This window comes from Crinia signifera, chromosome 5, assembly GCF_055691185.1.
Source record: "Crinia signifera chromosome 5, ASM5569118v1, whole genome shotgun sequence".
NCBI lineage: Eukaryota > Metazoa > Chordata > Amphibia > Anura > Myobatrachidae > Crinia > Crinia signifera.
The window spans coordinates 274,521,124-274,544,308 of NC_139221.1; the positions used below are offsets into that span (position 1 = coordinate 274,521,124).

The window sequence follows — 23,185 nt, forward strand, 5'->3', positions numbered from 1 at the left end:
TATATAAGAAACTGTTAATAAATAAAATATATATAATATAGTGTTCCTCTCTCGCCTGCTAGATGGCAGTGTTCCCCGTATTTGCATAAAGCAATTGGGGTGCCCTGTGGTGACAGCATTTGAGAATGGAGCTTTTATTCTGATGATACATTTTCTCAGGTTTCAAAAGAGGTCAAAGTCAACAGCTAAATCTTCCTACTTACCGGCTTGACATTAAATGCAAGCAGGACATACTTCATGTCTGGAGATACTTCATACTTGCTGACCTTGAAAGTGTCCTAGAAACAAACAGAAAAGAATGTAAAAAGCCAAATTCGCAATGAACGCATCTGGTCTAGTGCATTTATAGTCCAGCCAACTTATTTACACAATAATAAATCATTAATAACTTTTTGTGAACACTATGGCCCTGTCGCTCATATATGCAGTGTCATCCAGCACATCGGGAATTAACCCTTCGAGTGCCAACATCTCTGTGAGAGATGTGCAAAATGTCAGATACAAATGCCGGCCTCCCTCACATTTGTTATATAAATTCAAATTAAAAATGATGCGTGTGAAAATAAGATGATATTTCCTATATAAGGTAAACAATACAGGTCACTATGATGAATAAAACTGCTTGCTTGCCAATTTTCACACCTAGTTTTACAAATTCACTTGGCTCTCAAAGGGTTAAGGCTCATCGTACACAGGCATGATTTCACATTAACCTCTATTGAAATGCGCACCAAGGAAACCACAGCGCAAACTAACATCCTAGGGATCATTGTCCCTACAGCATAGGAGATGTTGTCCATAGTAACATATTGGATATCATTTATCTGGTATATCTTAAGCGGGATATACACTATGAGATAATTACTAATGATATACACCATAACTATATTGTTATCGTACATATTGTTTAGTGTGTACCCACTACATTGTTAATGATGCGCACACCAATGGGCTGTTACCGACTCCCCCATGTCGTCTGAACATGCAGTCATATTTTGCCTATGTCCGTGCCGACTAGGTGCATATTGGTCAGTGTATTTGCAGTGCGAATGACAAAGATGTACGATAATATTTTCATGAAGCACGATAGTCATTGGTTAAGCAAATTATGTATCTTTATCGTTTGTTAAGTAGCTTAGTGTGTATTCACTATATCGATGATTCTTGAGCTCTGGGGAGTTCAAGGGGGATCATTAACAATAACAATAACTGAGCATATTGCATAGTGTGTACCCATTTCGAAACCACGCACACACTATGGGCCAGATGCACTAAGCTTCAAAAAATTATAAAATGGAGAGTGATAAACGGCCAGCTAATCAGCTCCTAACTGCCATGTTACAAGCTGGCAGAGCCGGATGAAGGGGCTCCCCCCTGAGCAGAACCATGCAGAGAGCTCTGGAGCCGGGAGAGCGCTCTGCAGTGACTAGGGAACACAGGCACTCCAGCAGGGGGGGGAGCTTCTGAGCACGGCCCCCGGAAGGGTGGGCAACCCTCCCAGAATCAGGGGGTCCCCCACTGAGCCCCCCCGATCGCAGTATTTAAATGCCGCAATCCGCGGGTCTCAGAGGAGGGGGCGGAGCTAAAATGGCACAAGCGTGTCATTTTAGCCCCGCCCCCTCCATGGAGATCAGTTATTCCGGCTATTTGCCATAATGGGGCGGGGCTTATTGATGTCACTGTTAAGCCCCGCCCCAAAACTTCTCCCGGACAGGATTTTTTGCAAGTCGGCAACCCTGCTGTATGTTCTATGTGTGTATTGTATGTATGCATGTATATTGTGTGTGTATGTATGTATGTCATACTTGCCGACTTTTAGGCAGCCCTCTGGGAGAGGGCAGCCAGCTCTATGAAGCAGGGGGTGGGGCCATCTATAGGATGGAAAAGGGGGCGGTTCGGGGGCGGAGCCACAGTAGCAATGCTTTATTGGGGGCATGTCTAGAGCGATTGTGACATTTTAGCCCCGCCCCTGCCATGCAATGCCGGTGTTTCAGGCATTTCACAGCGGGGGGGGGGGGGAGGTGTTTTGAAATGCCACGATCGCGTCATTTAACCTTGGACCCAGGAGGGGGACCCGATTTCTGGGACCCTCCCGGCCATTCCGGGAGGTTAGGCAACCCTGATGTATGTATCCTCTATGTGTTTGTTTGTATGCTGTGTGTGTATTGTGTGTGTGTGTGTGTGTGTGAGTGTGTGTGAGTGTGTGTGTGTATGTATGTAAGTATGGTGTGTGTGTATGTGTATGTAGTGAATGTTGGGTCGAATATATTCTGTGTGTGCGTGGTTGTTTAGTCTTTAGTGGCCCCATTGTCTTAAGAACTCCAGGCCCCTGGAGCCTTAATCCGGCTCTGCCAGCTTGGTTTGAAAAATGACAGGTTGGAGCTGATTGGCTGGCTGTTTATCACTCTCCACTTTATCACTTTTTGAAGCTTGATACATCTGGCCTTTTGTGATATGCGACACCGCCCATATCATTAACTATTTCAGTGGTGCCACAGAATGAACAATTTGCGCTTACAACCTGAACATCAATTCCGTTACGTCACCAGGAACCCCCTCCAACATTCAGTCGCTGACGACATTGCATGTTCAGATAACAGGGGTTATCGTTAACAACCCACGGGAGCTATAGCGGGTTATAGTGGGAGATATAGTGGGTAAACACTAAACGATATGCGCAATAACGTTGTTACCCCATTTACCCCATTGTCTGATTGTAAAACCAGTGGCAGGAAACAGCACAGGAACATGAACAAAACCTTTTCTCTAGTTCATAATATTAAATCATCAGTTATTACATAAACATCATATCCGTCATCGTGATATAAGCAAACTGTCCAACGAGTTAAGATCTTGAGATCATGTAACCAATAATATAGAAGCCATCATCTACATCTAATTATGGAAACTAGTTATCATGAAAGTCATTTGTAATTTGGTGAGATTAGTATTACAATTATGTATTCAAGTCTTTAAACAATAAATCACGACACAGCAATTATCTACAGCAATTTATTTATACATCTACAATTATTTACATTCATTAAAGCATTGTAGTTAATATCACACTATTACCCCTTCGCTGCTGAGCCTGTTGTGGCATATTTAGGGCAGGTCACATTTCAACACCAATAATTTCTTATGCGGTACTCACAAAGATAATACCTTTTCATTTACCGAACACAGCTACAATGTATTCCTGCATTCCAAATGTAAAGCAACCTTTTCAAATTATTGAGAGAACTTTAGAAGTCTGATGGCATGTCCATATGTTGCAAGGTTTGATGGCATGTAATGGCATTATTGGAGGTCTGGTGTCTAACCAGTGGACCTCTTCGGCATGTGTGGAGGTCTGATGGCATAAAGGATGGATATGATGGACATGTGAGGAACATGAGGAGAGGTATGATAGAATAAAAAGGTCATGTAGGCAGAACTGGTGTTTATTTCATCACTGTACCACATTTGAAGATGCCTAGGCTCAAGTTGTCCTTGAGTATGAAAGGATGGGAGAAATTGGCCATGTTGGCGCTAATAGTATTTTTGTAGTGCAGGTTGATATTGTCCAGTGATCACAGATGATCCCACATTATAATAACCAGAGAATAACATATCAGGGGCCAAAATGTAATAGGGTGTGAGGATCAGAAACTGAGAGATGTTGGGAGAGTTTCCCATTTATTTAAAGCGCCAATCATGTACACTAGAAGACCAGGTTGGTTTTGCCATGTACTTGATTGCTGCTTTTTAAAAAATGGGAAAACTCTCTCAAAAGTTCTCACTTTCTGATTCTCAAAGAGGGGAATCTTTAAATATGGTTACCCCGAGTCTGTGGGTACCAGAAATGAGAAAATAGAGAAGCTATATGATTGTGTTTGAAAATTGTGGTGCAGTGTCTGGAAAGAGGGGGTTTAATGTCATAAAGCCTTACCCCTTTTGCAGCATCTAATGATCAGGGCCGGCACCACTAGGCAGCTTTAGGCATTTGCCTGGGGCGCCGGCCACACTGGAGGGCGGCAGTTGGGAGGAGGTCCCCCTGGATGGAGGTGAGCGGCGCCGGCAACTCCCTCCCTCCCAGGAAGTGACTCGATGGCCGCCGCAACACCCCCCCCCCCCCTGTGGAGTGGACCTCCCGCATCACCCAGCCCTGGTAATGATGTAATTATATCCACTCTTGGCCAACTCCCAACAACAATGACTATTAAATAAGATCCCCCGTAACTAAGACTTCACTGCAGTGTGAAGACAAGTCCCACTGATCAGTCGTTAAATTAATTCTTAGTTCCAGTTCCCTACATTTCTGGGAACATCATTTCAATTCCAGTAAAGATAACACAATATGTAATATATTTAAAAAATGTTAATGATTTTTGGCTTTGCACTATCTGTAGTATAGTGGAAAACCAATGATTATTACCAAAGTCAAAAGCAGCATTAATTGGATTTTTGTCACATAAACAGAGATGTATAAGTAATGGGTAATTCATTTATTAACACTATGCCGTTATTCCAAATATTAAAGTCTCCCGCTGCAATTATATCTGTGAATTCATAGTAGCCGTCAATATTGAGCAAAATCAAAATAAATAAACCCGTAAAGACTTTAGGCCATATGTACTAAGTCATGAAATTGGATAAAGTGGAGAGATAAAGTGCCAGCCATTAAGCTCCTAACTGCCATGTTACAGGCTGTGGTCGAAATCCTAGGTAATTTACTCCATGGTAAAAAATGTTTTTTTTTTAGCTGGATAGTACTAGGGGTATCCAATTATATCCAGAACCATTATTGGACAACAACACATGCGATCGGGATACTGTATATTCCCGTATCAATGTGTTTTTGGCCAAAGAATGGGTCTCCTTGGGCTGCTTATAGGGGATTCCTGAAAAGTGCCAGCTTATGGGCAGTACGGATGGTATAATGGTTAGCATTACTGCCTCACAGCACTGAGGTTATGGGATCGATTCCCACCATGGCCCTAACTGTGCTGAGTGTGTATATGCTCCCCGTACTTGCCTGGGTTTCCTCCGGGTACTTCGGTTTCAAAAATATACTGGTAGGTTATTTGGCTCCTAACAATATTAACCCTAAAATGAATGTGTGTGCATGTACATGTGGTAGGGAATATAAATTGCAAGCTCCACTGGGGCAGGGACGGATTCACATCAGTCCCTGCCCCAGTTCAAATATTCTCTGTAAAGCGCTGCAGAATATGTGTGCGCTATATAAGAAACTGTTAATAAATAAATAATAATATGGGGCTAATTGGATGTCCCGGGGATCCATTAACTGTAGTTATTTGCCACAGGTAATAGCCCCAAATCTCTCTTAATGTGGAAAAATAATTGCAGGATCAATTAGAAATTGCCAAATCACTACAGAATGGTGACCAAATATATCATTTCTATGCTCCATTTCACTTCAAGTCGGACACAGTTGTGAATGTACAGATGGAGCCCTCTCATTCACTGACTGCACTCGCCAGAACGTCCCCGCTGGGACACAATCATTTCACACGCACGTGAGTCCCAGTCACTCGGCGGCTGGGTGGCGAGACCCTGCCCATCTCCGCTTCAGGGAGACAGGCAGGGTTGGGGGGGGGGGATCCGGAGCGGTCAAACTCAGGTGCTTGTGCAAAACATTGCTCTAATGCTCACTGCTGCATTAGACTCAGAAGCAGGCCCTTCATTGGAATTATTAGTGCACCTGTGGAAACACTGAAAATAATGGGCTGATTCTTTTCAATGTTTTTTTAAAACCTAGAAATTTAGGATGCTGTCTCTAACTGGTTTTGAACAATTATGGGCTAGTCGTACTGTGTGGCTGAGCTTTAGATTCACACTAGCTCTCACAGGTTCATCTAAATTGTGTCTCTTTAGCGGGAATGGAACAGAAAGGAGAGCAGCATCACAGAGGACTCGCTCATCACTGCTTATTACCTTAATACCGGTGGGACATAATCCAAGGATATTCTGGGCAAGGTAATGGTATTGCAAGGAAGGAAGACAAATACCTACAGATTAGTACAGTACAGTAGCTCTAGGCATGTTTTCCCTAAACAGAGAAATGACTACCGGCAAATGATGTTTAGTCCCCCTTCATCAGGCATGAAGCATAAAAGCCCTTGAAGGATACAATAATGTAAATATATGAAGCACTTCCTAGCGAATGTTTCCTCTATTGCAATGAATAAATATAGCATACTGTAGCTACACTACTACTGTATTGTTGCTATGGGCAACCAATCAGATACTATTATCTTCTAGAAGGTGCTAAATAAATAAGTAGATTTTCATTGGTTGCCCATAGCAACATACCATGTGAAAAAACATTCTTGCGTCTTCCTTGCTTCCTCGCCCATGCTTGTTTTTACTACCAGGAAGTGTTTACTTTCAGTGCCCTAGCATTTATCAGGACGCTTACTTCTGGATCCAATTGTATAGAAATTCAGAGCCCAGGGCATTGGTGTTGTATCCTAGGGCAACCAGAATACACAACTACCCGATGATATAATTACAAGGCTAAATATGGGAAGGGGAATAATTAAAAAATCAAGAAGTTGCACAAGGACAAAGACGAACCAATTATAGAAGTATAACAATGAAAACATACAAAGAAAACAATTTTTACAAAGTTTTACAATGTCGACAAGTTAATTTCCATTGCCCAACTTGTTTATGTTTATAGGCCCTGTTTATGGCTAAAACATGTCACCCCTATAACCTAATTCTATGAGAGGCATACTTGACTCCTCTCTGGATAAGTCCAGAGAGGAGATGCACCAGGTCACCTCCGGGGCTGGACTGTTATCTCATCAGGTCCCGCCCCAAGATGAGGAAATGCCTGCGATTAAGGGCTAAATGAAGTCATCCACATGTTTAGTCCTGCCCCCTTCACACTATCACTGGGTTTTCAATGCTGTTATCCTCCTTCTGCCTGCTCACATGCAAGCAAGCAGGATGTGGGCGGGATATGGGAGATTTGCAAACCCTTCTGGGGCTGCAGGGGGACTACCTTTAAAATCGCAGCTACTGGGATGGTAGTCAAGTATAATGAGCGGAGATGTATCATGCAGTGAAAAGAGTTGCTCAGTTGAGAAATTACCCGTTAGCTTCTCACTTTCATTTTATAGACTGTTCTTAATACATAATACCTCAAAGCTGATTGGTTGTGCACAAGACTACTTCATAGCTGTTACCATTGCTTGATACATCCTCCTATAAGTCACAATGTATGGTAATCTTTGACTGTGACTTCCACAGGACCATCACCCTTGGTTATTGTGAATTAGGTGTTCAAAGTGAGGGGGAGACACACCCGAACATTTATTTCTGTATTTAGTCCAGCAATAGCCCTGCACCTATTCATTAAGTCAGCAGATTTTTACTTTAGCAATGAAAACACTTGAACATTTCTTTTCCCTATAAAAAGGTTTTTCTTTTTTTTTTAAATAAACCACATATGTGAGAAAAGACAGGCCGAATTACCATAATAATAACTCCAATTAAGAAACCTAAAACTACTGTTCACAACACAGTACGTCCTGTTCTTTATATATTATGTTGGCTCTAAACCTGTAGGTGTTTCTGAACCACAGACAACATCTTAATACCACATACCGTAATTACACCGAGTACATAATTCAGGCCTCATTTAATTGAAGCTCATTAAAAGTGATCTACATAATAATGTGCATAAAGTGCCCCAATGGCATTTTTTATGTAGGTTAAACAGGACAAAGCTCTGAGCATGAATCACCCTTCCATAAACAAGCAGAAAACAGACATCAGCAGGGAACCATTTCTGGAGCCCCCGGCACAATTTTAGACCCATTAAATTCATAGAGGAGGGCAAGATCATACAAAGGCACAGGAACATTGTCCAGTGTTACAGAGAGTTGTGGCATAATGAAACGCACTAAGCAAAGCCTTTTATCTGGTCTATGCTCTGTACAGCATACTGCAGTTTGACTTCCATTTATTTGTTAGAGCCGCTCTCTCTCTCTCTGTAAGACCGTACTTGCTAATCTTCACCTGAAATACCCCTTAGCAGGTTGCGTGATTAGGAATATTGATGTAGGCATGCAGCTGTGATGAATGCTAGGTCAGTTGATTGTACTGGCTCTCCAGTGGTTAGTGGTATATCATTAAAGGGAGAAATGAAATATGTATCAATCTAGTTCTGTTAAACATAGAACTACAGGTAATGTAGATGTAAGAGATATATGGCGTCATTCGCAGATACTGTATACACATAAAGATCTAAGTATTTCAACGTAACTTTGAAGTTTTAGGTTTTATCGAGTCTGTTGGCTGTAGTGCAGCAACTTTCACTGGATTTCATTTGACCTGTTTTTCCTTATTGAGCTTACGTAATTGTCCCATAGTGCCATTTTTGCTGATAATTGAATACGGATGTACTGGAGGAAAAAGGTGGATTTGACCACACCCCCTAATTTTAAACTTAGCAAGATGTGCTACTATGCTAAGACTTGTAGTACAATGCAAGTACTAAGTACTTAGAATACTGATAGTATAACAGTATTAGCAAATATTTGACCAAAAATTTAGACTCCTCCACCACATCCAGGTAAACTTCATTAGTTACCTTGCTGCCTACATATTAGAATGGTTACTATTACAGGTATAGTAAGATCAAGGATGGCCAAACCGGTCCTTGAGATCTGCTAACAGATCACATTTTCCGGACTACCTATCTGGTGAACAGGTTGAGTCATTACTAACTCATATAATAATAATAACAATTTTATTTATATAGCGCTCTTTCTCCAATAGGACTCGGGGCACTTAACAGATAGAATGAATGTAACACAGTACAGAAACAATAAAGTACAGAAAAGCTTTTCATAAACAATACTGGGAATGAAGGAAATGCTTGAGTAAAAAGAAAAGTATTGAGTCTGTTTTTGAAGCATTCTTAAATGCATATATTTTTATACATGTGCTCCATTCATTCCTAGCCGACACAGTGTACAAGTCCACAGGTGGCCTGAAAAACAGGAATTATTGGGTACATCTTGAGGACCAGTTTGGCCACCCCTGACCTAGATAAATTTATATAATGTGTTAGTATTTGAGATGTTGGGGACCCAACTGATGAAGTTTACCTGAATGTGGTAGATGGACCCATTTTTGTGGCCAAACATGTTCAAAGAACTGAACTTACAGCCCATGTTAATTGTAAGAGTTTATCAAACTTGGGGGCATAGCATACACCTGCGCAGGTATATGTAACCAATATCTCTGAATTCTATTATCATGTAGTGTTCAAGATTGGTTACTAATACCACTCAGTGTGCTGGGGGAAAAATGTCTTGTTTTACTTAACCAGTATTAACCTCTCCCTTGCATGCACCTGAATGGTATTACTGAACTAATTTGAGCATCTACCACTATCCGTATGTGCATTGGTCTGATATTACAGTGTCCTGTGGTGGCTCTTGAAAACTTCAAATATGTATTCATTGCAAGAATGGCCATAAACATTTAATAACATAGCGCTTCCAATCATGTTTATGCCAGATTATGCCCAAAATTTAAAAGGCCAATATTTTACTAGTAAATAACAGCTAGTAAAAACAATGCCTTTTTAAATCCTGAGCATAAATATGAAAAAAGCACTGACATCCGCTGTCTAGTGCTGTACGCCAGAATGGGGAGTGCATGAGATGCTTGTGCGCCCCATTCTTGGAAATGGGATGCATGAACGCGTCCCAGTCCCACCGTCTGCCAGCTTTAGCAACATGGCGAGCTGGCAGCAACACAGAAAGCAGCTCCATCTGTATGTTACCATTACCCCTTTCAGATTGCAAAAATAAACCAGGTAATTGCCGAGTTGCTGCTAGGTCAACCCGGGTTGAGGTACGGTGTAAAAGTGCATCCAAATGAAAAAACCTGAGTTGACCAACCCGGCAATTCGACCTGGGTTATAAGAATGGTTAAACCTGGGTCAACCTCTGTATAAATGGCAACCTGAGTTTAATATGAGATTCAGCAGCCAATGGAGTTGTAGTGCATCTACATGGCACTGCGCATTTGTACATATGTATGATTGTTGCTGCTTTTTAGTTGGATGTATCTTGAAATACATAATTAATATCTACTGTATATTATAAAAACATAAACTTGCTTTTAACATACTCTTTACAATACTAATAATATATATTCATTACATTATAGCTCAGTACAAAGGTGTATTTAAATTAAGATGTGTTCTGTCCCTCGCATCCAAATGAAATAATCGAATAATTAAATTTTGAGTATGAAGGCTGGACACATATAAAAATAACTTCATTTTATATTAATCCCGTAAAGCTGTGGGCACTTATTTTACAAGAATTTTGCTACAAAAGGCTGCTCTGTATTTAATTATATTCTTTTCGGTAATGGTCCCTTATCATTTTTATTCAAGAAACAGATGAAGCCTTCATTACATTTGTTGTATCACAGGGACCATTAACAGCTTGAAATATAAAACAATAAATAGCCCACTGGTGCTGAAATTTATACATACAATAAAGGTTCCAGAAAGAAAAGAAGAGAATCTGCATGTAGCTGCTTCACATCTTACACGCGGTCTGCAGGAGAGTGCAGGCAGTTTGTAATAATAGACCATTCCGGTGTGTATTATTACAATATACCTGCCCTTTAATATGTATTTAGTCCTGTAAATACATATTATGTATGGGATTGTATGTGATGCCTTGTGTGTAACTGTATATGTATATATAAATATATATATATATATATATATATATATATATATATATATATATATATATATATATAAATTCTCCAGACGGCTAAGCACAACCGATAACTGAGTGAAGGTTACCCGGTGCCAGCTGTAAGCCCTGTGGAGGGCTGATATAGAATACTCACGCTGCCTGGTCAAGCAGCTACAGCAGCACCCGGGATTCAGTAGACATCGAACAGCTGTTAAATCCTGCTGTTTGATGTCTACTGAATCCCGGGTGCTGCTGTAGCTGCTTGACCAGGCAGCGTGAGTATTATATATATATATATATATATATATGCGCCGGGCGCTCGCACCCAACAGTGCAGACGGGGGGCATGGGGAGGTTGCGGGAAGTCGCACCAATGGGAACAGCAAGCGTTTTATGGGCGTTCCCATGAAACCGCTGGGCGTTGTCATGCTAATGGGATGATGACGCAGGTGCCGGGGGCGGTCAGCTGATGTCGGCTGGCCGCTATGTTCCCCTCCAGGACACACGCAAGCCTAAGACACCTGAGAGTGTCTTAGATTTGTGTGTGTTCACCACATCATTCGATGACCGACAACCATTGAATGATGTGGGTGTCGTCCCATAGGCTGTGAATGGATGTTTATGCAAAACAACCATTTGCAGCCGGGCGGGCAAATCTGCCCAGAAACTGGTGGCGATTCCTTAATAAACCCTGTGATACTTCAAATAAACTGGATAAAGTATCCACCAATAGTACTTTTTTTTTTTTATAAATTGAAAAATCAATATTTAATCAGCTAATTGTCAGACAGTCAAAATATTGGGCAGAAATAGTTGTTCTGACATCCTCTCTTAACTCTTTGAGTGCCAACGTTGCTGTGAGTGATCCTCAAAATATCCCCTAAAATGTCAGCATCGCTCACAGCGACAAAGACAGCCAAAATCAATTAATTGAAGCTTAGTTAAATATTGCACCCAATATATGAGCGGCGCTGATATTTTTATTGGATATTTTGAGGATCTCTCACAGCAGCGTTGGCACACAGAGGGTTAACTGAATTTTTTTTTTTTTAAATCTGATACGGGTGATATCAGATTTTTTTTTTTTTGGGGGGGGGGGTGATCTGTTGTGGAATGCCCTGTTGTGGAATGCCCGTGATGACTGATCAGGCACTACAGTATTTCATGAATGTTAATGCGTTAGTAGGTATATTGATCATATTTTTTATTTTTACAAAGTGCTCCTTGACCTTCCTCCACCTGTCAATGAGCTTTTATGCAGAAAATCAAAACAAAAATAAAAGAATAACATTTTCTGCAACAAATTATACCATGTCTAAACTGTAGTTGGAATGTGCTGTAATTTTCCTTGTTAAGTGCATAGAAAAACACTTTCAGTATGTAGCATTTTTCAATGTGCTTAACATAGAACACAGTACATAAGTGTTTTGATTTCTGCCTTAATCCAACCATTTGAAAATTTGCAAGAACTAAAAATGTTGACAAATTCTAAAACATTCAACATAAAGAAAAACAATATTTTCCAGATTTCTGTAAACAAAGTATAGCGGAACTCAGCATTAAGAACATTTGAATATAAACAAGGTTTTGTTATGGTGTTCTTTCTCTATTATAATTTAATTTCTACAGTATGGGGGTTATTCTGCCCTTCGTGTTATTTTTCGCCTGCCCGCTGTTCGTATATGTCACTCACCACCCCCGTTCGCACGGCTGTGAATGGATGTTTAGCATAAACATCCATTCGCAGCCTATGGGGAAACACCCACATAATTTGATCGTCGCCGACCATTGAATGATGTGGAAGAAGATGTCAGCTGCCCGCCCCTGGCATGCACGTCACTGGGTGATTACCATGGGAACGGCCAGAGTTTTCATGGGAACGCTCATAAAATGCTGGGTGTTCCCATGGACGCGACTACCCACCTCCACCCCCCGCCTGCAGTGGCCGCTTGTGCCCAGTGCAGGCACATGCGCAGAAATGTGCATGCGCAGATTAAAAACATTGCACTCGCATGCAAATTCACATGCAAGCATATGAACCTGAATAACCCCCATTGTGAAGATTTAAGGTATTGACTAAAAGGTTAATTTACTAAAGTTTCTATGTTTTTCCTAGTGAAGTGGGCAGAGGGAGCCTACCTGCAGTCTAGTGGATAGGGCCCAATGACATGAATATATGCAAATTGCCTAATTTTACCCCCCCCCCCCCCCCCCATGCCAATTCAGACTAACCACTGCAATTTCTTCACATGGGGATGGACCTAATGGCGGGATTTCTCCGGACCTTGCCTTTGTCGCTTCCCACGCAGTTCACTTCTCTGGGCACATCATGGATTGGAAAGCTCTAAAGTAAGTAAATATGTCTATTTGGGAGCTTTTGCGCACATTAAAAAAGTGTGGTCTGACAGAAGGGTGTTACCTCGTGGTGCTCTCCTTCCACCATTCTGCTGTGTTCCCCATCGAACATAACCTCATTCCTCCCTTAAGTCTCTCCAGGCCCAGTCCTAACTCCAGAAAGTTGTTAAGATAGTGCACTCTATTATATATATAATATCGCAAACAATATCATCATAATCAGAGAAACATAGAATTTAACGACTGATATGAACCATTCGTCCCATCTAGTCTGCCCCTTTTCTAACCATATTATTACCCTTAAACCCTATTTGATCCTTATTTCTTTGTTAGGATGTCCTTATGTCTATAGCATGCATGTTTACATTTTTCTACTGTCTTAGCCTCTTCCACTTGTCTACTACCCTTTCTGTGAAGTCATTTTCCCTCAGATTTTGCCTGAACCTCCCTCAACTTTTCGTGCATGTCCTTGTGTTCTAGTACTTTCCTTCATTTGAAGAATGTCTCCCACCTGTACCGTTAAAACCCTTGATATATTTGAAAGTTTCTATCATTTCCCTCTTTCTCTTCTCTGATTCAAACTACACATATTAAGATCTTTTAGTCTTTCCTGGTACATTTTGTAATGTAGGCCATGCACCATTTTAGTTGCCCTTCTTTGTACGTCTGTATCATATTTATATCCTTTTGGAGATATGGCCTCCAGAACTTAACACAGTTCTCTAGATGAGGTCATACCAATTACCTATACAGTGGCATTATTACTTCTTTCTTACTACTGCCAATTCCTCTCCCTATGCAACCAAGTATTTGACTTGCCTTCTTCATTGCTTTGTTACATTGCCTACCTGCCTTTAAGTCACCTGAAAAAATTACTCCTACTGTAGATGTCTTTTCTCCTCAGTAGTTTCCAATATAGGGCCATTAATACTATATTTAACCTTTGAATTTTTGAGACCCAAGTGCATTTTTTGGCATTAAACTGTGGTTGCCATGCTCTTGACCATGCCAACTCCATGCCGACGTGGATAGTGGGGGAATGAAAAGGTCATAGGACGCGTACCGCCGCCCCTCGCGGGATCGCTGCGCTCGCCACGATTCGGGTTGACGTTGATCGTGGGGTGCCGTTAACAATTGTGGGGGCCATTTCACACTTCAGGGTGCCTATTTGGCCTCTGTGGGCCATTTGACATTGTTTCCTATGGAAAATCGGGTCAATTGAGACATTGAACAGGAAAATCGGGTCAATTGGGACATTTAACATTGTTCCCTATGGGAAATCGCGGGCATCGCGTCGGTCGCATCGCATGCGATTTTTTTGGTCGCATGCAATGCGACCGACGCAATTTTTTTTTTACTAACGATGCCCACGATCAAAATCGTGGGCGCCCTTCTAGGTAAAGAGTACCGATATATTTACTCTCCCCCCCTTTCTTTTCAGAGTGTTTCCCTTTCTATACCCTTTTTCACAAGTCCTTCGGTCTCACTCTGGCAGGGCCGTTGCCGCTTATACACAGGAGCTCTCACTGCCACTGCGGTTATTTCTCCTTTCCCTCAGACGCTCCCTGTGTTACTCGGACCTTTAGGAAATGGAAAGCCATATGCCTAGTTTATGCCCAGTTAATAGGATATCCATTTCCAATAAGTCCAAATAACACAGGGAGCGTCTGAGGGAAAGAAGAAATAAAAAAGGGTATAAACCTATAGACTTTGTTTTCTTGCAATTGAGAATTGTCTCTATTGAAGATCATCTGCTGTTTGATATTAATTCCTGGTGGATTTTGCCCCCCTTTTTTTATGCTTTTTTATGTGATAATACAGAGTATATTTTAAAGAACAAACTTGTAAAACTGATTATTTTTCTGGACTGATATTAGTATTATTGATTCTTTCCTGGACTTTTTTCATATAAGAAGTTTCTTGGTAGTCCCATGTAATCTTGAACATATTTACTCCAGCGATGCAGTAAATCTCTATATGCTTTTGATGTGTAATAAATATATTAATTCTCCAACAAAAAATATACCCTAAAGAACATATATATGTGTATGTGTGTGTGTATGTAAACAATTTGTTCTTGATAAAAGTCATCACAACTGAAACGTTGAACGAACCCATATATATATACACACACACACACAATTTGCAGGCTGGCACTCCACGCAGCTGTTCAGGGGCTACTTGGCCCGGGTGCCTTCCAGGTTCTCTTTGCAGAGGAACAGATATAAGGGATGGGGGATGGCGGCACTCACAGGAAGTTAAATGAAGAAATAAATTCCACACAGGGTAGGAGTCAGTTCGTTCAACTTTTCAGTCTATTCGACTTTTTTCAAGAAATGAGGTATACAATTGTATGCCTCTGTTCTTGAAAAAAGTTGAATAGACTGAAACGTTGAACGAACTGACTCCTACCCTGTGTGGAATTTATTTCTTCATTTAACGTCCTGTGAGTGCCGCCGTCCCCCATCCCTTACATATATACAGGGCTATTTTTCAGCAGGCTCCAGCAGGAACTGAGGCCCTTATTCTAGTTCACTCTTTCTGACAAAATATTTCTTAGATGGACAAAACCATGTGCACTGCAGTTGAGGCAGGTGTAAAAGCCCACCCAAATCTAATTATCTCTGCACAAGTAACACCTGCCTCACCTGCAGTGCACATGGTTTTGTCCATCTAAGAAATATTTTGTCAGAAAGAGTGAACTAGAATAAGGGCCTCAGTTCCTGCTGGAGCCTACTGAAAAATAGCCCTGCATATATATATATATATATATATATATATATATATATATATATATATATATATAAACAAAAAACAGAGTGCGCCACTATATTGACTCTCCACCCCCAGTAAGAACTGTAATGATTTACAGACACGTATCACAATTTTCAATGATTTAATACATAGTCTTATTAAAAATTGTTATATTAAAACTTTTGTTTGCAGTTTGGTAGTTTTTCACATGGTATATATATATATATATATATATATATATATATATATATATATATATATATATATATATATATATATATATATAACCCCATTATTTATTTGATTAATTATATACTAAGGTGAGTTAGTTCATTATGGAGAGTGCTGAGTCCCTGTATTTGTATGTATATATATATATATATATATATATATATATATATATATATATATACTGTGTTTCAGTCCGGCACTCCAGTGTGCTGGGATATTGCTGCGGGTGCCATCCAGGGTAAATGTGCAGAGAAGGATTACGAAGACAGGTAGGGGCACTGCAGCGGGCTTGATAAGAAAGTTATTTAATGTGCATAAAAACACAAACACAACGTTTCGGGGCCTTGAAGATGGGGCGTTTGTAGCCCCGACATGTCGTGTCTGTGTTTTTATGCACATTAAATAACTTTCTTATCAAGCCCACTGGAGTGCCTCTACCTGTCTTCGTAATATCTCTCTCTCTCTCTCTCTCTCTCTCTCTCTCTCTCTCTCTCTCTATATAATGTGTGTGCACTATTAGTGGAGAGTACTATATAATATAAGTAGGCTCCATCCCTGCCGCAGTAAGGATACAGAAATCCCAATATAAGGTAGAGTAGAGCCTATTCACCCCACAGCACTGTACTATATATAAGGGAAAACTCTGTCTGATACACATATCAAAACCAATCTGACCTTGCTCCCCTGCAGAGTAACACATAGACATATACATACAGTAACAATCTGAGACTGATACAATAACAATTAAAATATAAAAGAACAATATATATTCTGTAAAAAACAAATCTCCAAATAAAAGATGAAAGTGGAACAATACTTATTACAGATGTACCGTCCTAGATATTAACCTGTAAAAATAACAGTCACAGTAACTGAAAAGGAACCTAGTCCATCCAACTGCTATAATTAAGAACTGGCAAGTAGCCCAGAAAAGCAAGATACAATATCTAAAAACACTGTTGGAGTACAAAAAGCAACAGTAACAACTAACAGTTACTCATTATAACAAGCAGGGGAATAACAAAGGCATAACCAGAATAAAGAAAACAGAAAAATCATTCATAAACATTCCTGGTCAAATAAATAATCTTAAATAAAGTGCTGATAATAGTACTGAAAGGACCATAAGGGATACCATACACCAACTAAAGAGTGTAAAAACATGTATACTAGAGCATCCTAATCATACCTATAGTTTTAAATCACCTTTTCTTGACTTTATATATATCTATATATTTTGTATTGTTTTTTAAAGAGAGGATGTGATACTCCCATTATAGTTATTCGCAAAATAAACATTACATTTTAAAGGTTCTGCTATAACCAGTTGGATATATTGCAAAATAATCATATACTGTATGTGCACCCATAATTCTCTACCATTTTTATTTCTGTCTATTATAATCCTACATATTTCAGCATGCAGTTTAGCAATCGCCTCCTTCAGCAGAGAAAATAGCTTGAAATGCTCCCAACTGTCCTGATTACTGTGGGACAGTGCCACTATTTGGTGACTGTCCTGCTGTCCCTCCTTTGAGTGGCAATGTCCTGTGGGTAAGGGGGCAGTTGGGGAGAGGGTGGCATCTCTTCAGTGTAAGGAAAAGGGTTCCGCCCACTCTCTCCCCAGGGCGGGAGTGCCTTTGGTGCGTCAGGTCCCGATTTAGACATTAGCAAAGTTGGGAGGTATGCAGCAGCTACAGTAAGTGTCCAGAATGTCTCTTGCAAAACAAATGTATTACAGGCCTTATTCTAGTTCATTCTTTCTGACAAAATCCTTCTTAGATGGACAAAACCATGTGCACTGCAGGGAGGCAGATGTAACATGTGCAGAGAGAATTCGATTTGGGTGAGTTATTTTGTTTCTGTGCAGGGTAAATACTGACTGCTTTATTTTTACATTGCAATATAGATCTCACTTTGAAGTAAAACCTCTCCCACATCTAATTCTCTCTGCACAAGTTACATCTGCCCCACCTGCAGTGCACATGGTTTTGTCCATCTAAGAAGGATTTTGTCAGAAAGAGTGAACTAGAATAAGGCCCTACATCCATTGCACTAGCCCAAACATTGGCCCATGGCTTTTTCCATTTGAGAAGGAATTTGCATTTACCAGTGAACCAGAATAAGGGCCTTTGTTTCAGATGTTAATGGTATTGGCAAGGATATGTGTTCCTGTTTGTGTATTATCACTCACCCTTTTCTGTATTCTAACTCACCTCCTTCTGTTTCAAACTCACCATTCACTTAAATATTCAAGCTTTTCTTTAGTCTGCAAGCTCCTCACAATGAGCAAGCTCCAATGAGTCTGCTGACTGTTCAAATAGTATCTGAGGCAGCCCCTCCTCCTAGTGTCTCTTAACACCTAACCCTGCAAGTTCTGTACCCATCCCACACAAGTATCTCTCCAACCACCACAATAGTAATCGTTGATGTCTTCTAGCTGTCCATCACTGCTTCCTGGCTGCCTGCCGCTGGGGCTCCTCTGTTCTGCCATCATAAGCCATGCTGCGTGACATTATGCCTGCTGCTGTGCAATGAACAAAAAAATCTTTATTGCACTGGCCACCTACAGCAAAGCCACACCCCAAACTTACTAATTAGAAATCAGATGTTTAGCCTGCCCAGACGCTTCTAGTTGTTTCCCTATACTGCCTATGCTTAGGGTCAGCTCTGGATGCAACCCATAGTTTCCTACCCTCCTGCATTCTGCAGGAGACGCCCTGAAATAACAGCAATCTCCCTCTCCCCCTCATTAGTCTAGCAATCTCCCTCATTTCACCTAGCCCACATTACACTGTTACATCTTTGGGGAAAACAAGAGTGAGAGATACATTTACATTGAATCATCAGCAACATTTCCCAGCACTTTACCAAATATAGTAGCTCTTACTAACTGCTTTTGGGATCATCTACCTTTGGATATAAGTCATTTTAAATTACAAACCCAAGCTTCTAGGTGCCACGTTCACAATCTCTTTTCACAATCTCTCCATATATGGAACTAGACACTCCCTTTGGGTGCAGCATGACACGACCCTTCATTGGGGCGATTTGCAAAATTCTATTACCAACTATAATCTCCCTGAAACGAGTTTTCAAAAGTAAGCAAGTATGATGCAAGCGTGACAAAACCAATCGCTCTTTAGGCAAGCTTATCTCTAAAAGCAGGCATGGCAACTGTTTTATATACTGTAAGCCATAAAAACTACCTGTATCAGGAAAAGTATTCTGCCTTCATCTCTATAGTTACATTAGACATGCAGAGTGGGAAAATCTCTGTGTGACTATGGAAGAGGCGTTACACGGCAACTTAATAATTGTCCAAATATCTTGATGCCATTCAAATATTATATCAGTAAAAATAACCTAACATTACTTATATTTCTAATGGAATAAACGGAACATTGAATATATTTATCCACATATCACAAAATACACACTTAAAAGAATGCTTTCCATTAAAAGTACTTGGCACCATTCCTTCTGTTGGAGTGAGATTGTTGCAGACCACCAGATACTGTAGCTCCAGACCACTGGCGTAACTATAGCTCCGCAGCCCCCGCGGTGGCGGGGAGGCGCAGAGCAAGTTTGGGCGCCGGGGGTCTGCGGGGCTATAGTTACCCGCTGCCGTCTGCGGTACTTGCCTGCCTGCCTGCCGTGCTGTGTGACTGCTGTCACAGTCCCGTCTCTCCTAGCGCTGGCTCCTGCTTCTATAATGAAAACGGACACTTAGAAAATGGCTGCCCCCATACTGCAGACAGTTTTCTGTCTGCAGTATGGGGGCAGCCATTTTCTAAGAGTCACGTTTCATTATTAGCAGCAGGAGCCAGCGCTACGGGACCGGGCATACAGGTACCGCAGCCAGCAGCGGGTATAGGCATGGGGGGGGGGGGCTGCCGAGGGGATGGGGGGGGGGGGGCGAATTTTTTTTAGCGGCGGGGGGGGCGCATAAAAAGTAGCTACGCCACTGCTCCAGACAGAGGTCACTACAGGTCCACGTCCCAGGATCAACATGCTCATGGATAGTGGACTTTCTAACGGCAAGGGAACAGGTGGTCAAAGCCGGCACCTTCTCATCCAGCACACGAACAATCAGTACTGGAGCCCCCCAAGGATGCGTCCTCTCCCCTCTGCTCTTCTCTCTCTACACGAATGACTGCACCTCAGCTGAGCAGTCAGTGAAAATCATCAAATTCGCAGATGACACCACTATCATTGGCCTAATCAAGGATGGTGACGAGACCGCGAACAGGCATGCAGTGGAGAAGCTGACACAGTGGTGCAGCAGCAACAACCCCGATCTAAACCCCACCAAAACAGTTGAGATGGTGGTCGACTACAGGAAAAAACCAAATGCACTAGCCCCGCTAACAATAGCCAACGCAGTGGTGTCGCGGGTTGATTCCTTCAAATTCCTAGGGACAACCAGGTCCAGTGACCTAAGATGGGGATTAAACATAACCACAAACATCAAAAAGGCCCAACAGCGCCTGTTCTTCCTGAGGCAATTCAGGAAATTCAACATCCCACAGGAGCTGCTGTGCGTATTCTACACCGCCATCGTGGAGTCTGTCTTATGTTCCTCGATCACAATCTGGTACGGTGGCGCAAGCGAGAACGACAAACAAAAACTGCAGAGGGTAGTGAAGACTGCGGAAAGGATCATAGGGACCGACCTCCCCCCGATAAGGGATCTGTTCTCATCCAGGGTAAGGAAACGTGCTGAGAAGATCGCAAATGACAAGCTGCATCCTGGTCACAACCTGTTCGACATCCTACCATCCAGAAGACGGTTCAGGTCCATCCCCGTCAAAACGTCCAGATCCGCAAGAAGCTTCTTTTCATTAGCCGTCCATCACCTGAATCAAAGCGAATGCAATCCCAATATCAACAGCCAAACAACGTGTCCCTACTTGGCGACCTGACCACCATAGTCGTAGCTAGAAATTAAATGCTTGTAATGTCTTTATGTAATATATGTAATGTCTCCCCCCTTTTCATCCCTGCTTGATGCTGCACTGTAATCCACAAAAAATTCCTAGTGTGCGCAAGCACACATGGCCAATAAAGTTGATTCTATTCTATTCTATTTCCTGAGCATTTGTGGATAGAAATAGTCAAGCCGCATCTATTTTTTGTAGTTTAAGGGCACCTCTCATTATGTTCTGGCAGTCGCTGCCGCCATGGTGACTGACAGAGCTCAATGCTACAATCGACTATACATCAAAATGTTCAGCCTGCATTCTTCTTTACAATTCCCTCTAAGCTTTTTACCTCTGATGCTTATTGCAGTGCAGGTAGCTAAGGTAGGATTTACAGCGGCCAAGGATGCACATAATGGTGTTTATAAAAGGAAGTGGTGATGTGGGTATACATCAGAGAGGGTTCTATGTAAAATCACATCTGTCAGATAACGGTAGGATTCAAAGACCCAAGATCTAAGCAAAATGGTCCAGAGCAAGAGCCCACACACAGTGTGCCTGCACTAATTACCTGGGACCCATGGATCTAGATGGCTGAAATACCTCATTATATCCTTCTCCTAAAACCGTATATATATTGTCCTTGTATCATTCCTCCCTAAATATAGAAAATGATTGTCTAGAATGATGCTCAGGGTTGCTATTATTTCTTAAATGGTCAATTTCAGGATATTGTTTCCACCAATTTACCCTAAGTAATGAGGATAACACCACAATTCCATTATCAGTGTAGATTTTCCCAGTATGGAACTGTACAGATGGAGTCAGCCTCCCTCTTGCTGGCAAATCGCCAGATTGTCTCCACTGGCGATCCACCAGCGGCGAGGCGCTCCATCTGACTGAGACGCGCGTGCGTCTCACACGCACGCGCGTCTCAGTTTCCTGGCGGCGGGGCGACGGGAACCCTGTCCGTCTCCGCTTCAGAGAGACGGACAGGGTTAACAGGGTTAGGTGGGCAAGCGGGGAGGCGGTGGGGACCTCGGGTGACCGCCGGAAAGCCGGCGGGGACCCGGGGGAAGCGCCGTCGGAAGGGGATGCGCGCGCATCTCGTGCGCGCACGTCCCCTTTCGCAGATCAGATGGCGGCTGGCCATCCCCCCTTTCGCAGATCAGATGGCGGCTGGCAAATCTTCCGCCATCCCCTGCAAGAGCGAGGCCAGCTCCATCTGTATATTATTTTCCTAACTACCATTTCTTTAATGCAGAGGTTCCAAACGCGGTCCCCATGGCACCCCAATAGTCCAAATTTGAATTTGTATCTAAGTCAATTTGATTTAACCATCTGTGCTGAGCCATGGATATACTTAAAACCTGGACTGTTGGGGTGCCTTGAGGACCGCAATTGGGAACCTCTGACGTAATGTAAAATCATGCAACAGATGTAGAAAAATACCAGTTTCAATAAATAACATTTTTAGATACCTCTGGGCCAGATTTACTAAGCTTGAAATTGAAAAAATGGAGATTTTTCTCTATGTGTCTGTGTTTTATTTAACTATTTGTTCTGCTGTTGAATTGCCCTTTAATGCCCCCCATTCAAGGACTTGTGGTTCTCCAAAAAACAAAAGTTGTATATCTATTTTTTACACCATACAACAGCCACCACCCTGGAGCACCAGGGACAGCCCCGGGCTTCACTCAGGGCAGGGGCTGTCCTGGAGAGGGGGACCCCTTCATTGGGGGTCCCCACTCCCCGGGGTCCCTGCCTGGGTTGAACAGTCAAGGTGTTAATGCTTTGGCTGGGGGAACTAGTGTAAATAATTTTCCCCAGCTGTGACATTACCCTGCTGGCTGTGTGCTGGTTGCCAAAATACGGGGGACCCTTACTCATTTTGTCCCCTGTATTTTGGGAACTAGGATTGGATATTTGATCCCCTCAATTTTTTTAATTATTTATTCTTTTTTTTTACAAAGGGCAGCATTGCATGAATTTGACTGATCCGTGCAATGCTGCCGATTTGTACATATTTTGCATAAGAATACGAATAGATACGGCCAGCTACGACATGGGAAAATACGGATACAAATCCCATAACTATGGCAGAATAGCAAATTTGCCCTATTTATGAGCCATATTTTCTTTGGGATACTGCCAATGCCGGTTGCATCCATTGAT

The 23,185-nt window shown here is 41.8% G+C and overlaps 1 protein-coding gene across 5 annotated transcripts in view; it reads right to left on the bottom strand.

The window, feature by feature from the left end:
- The window catches only part of DPP6 (dipeptidyl peptidase like 6), a 1,240,611-nt gene that overhangs the window by 167,311 nt on the left and 1,050,115 nt on the right, over window positions 1-23,185 (bottom strand). For all 5 annotated transcript variants that reach the window (XM_083189040.1, XM_083189042.1, XM_083189039.1 and 2 more), the window contains one exon: window positions 204-278. In XM_083189040.1, the coding sequence (XP_083045166.1) occupies window positions 204-278 (75 nt within the window). The remainder of the gene's footprint in view (window positions 1-203; window positions 279-23,185) is intronic.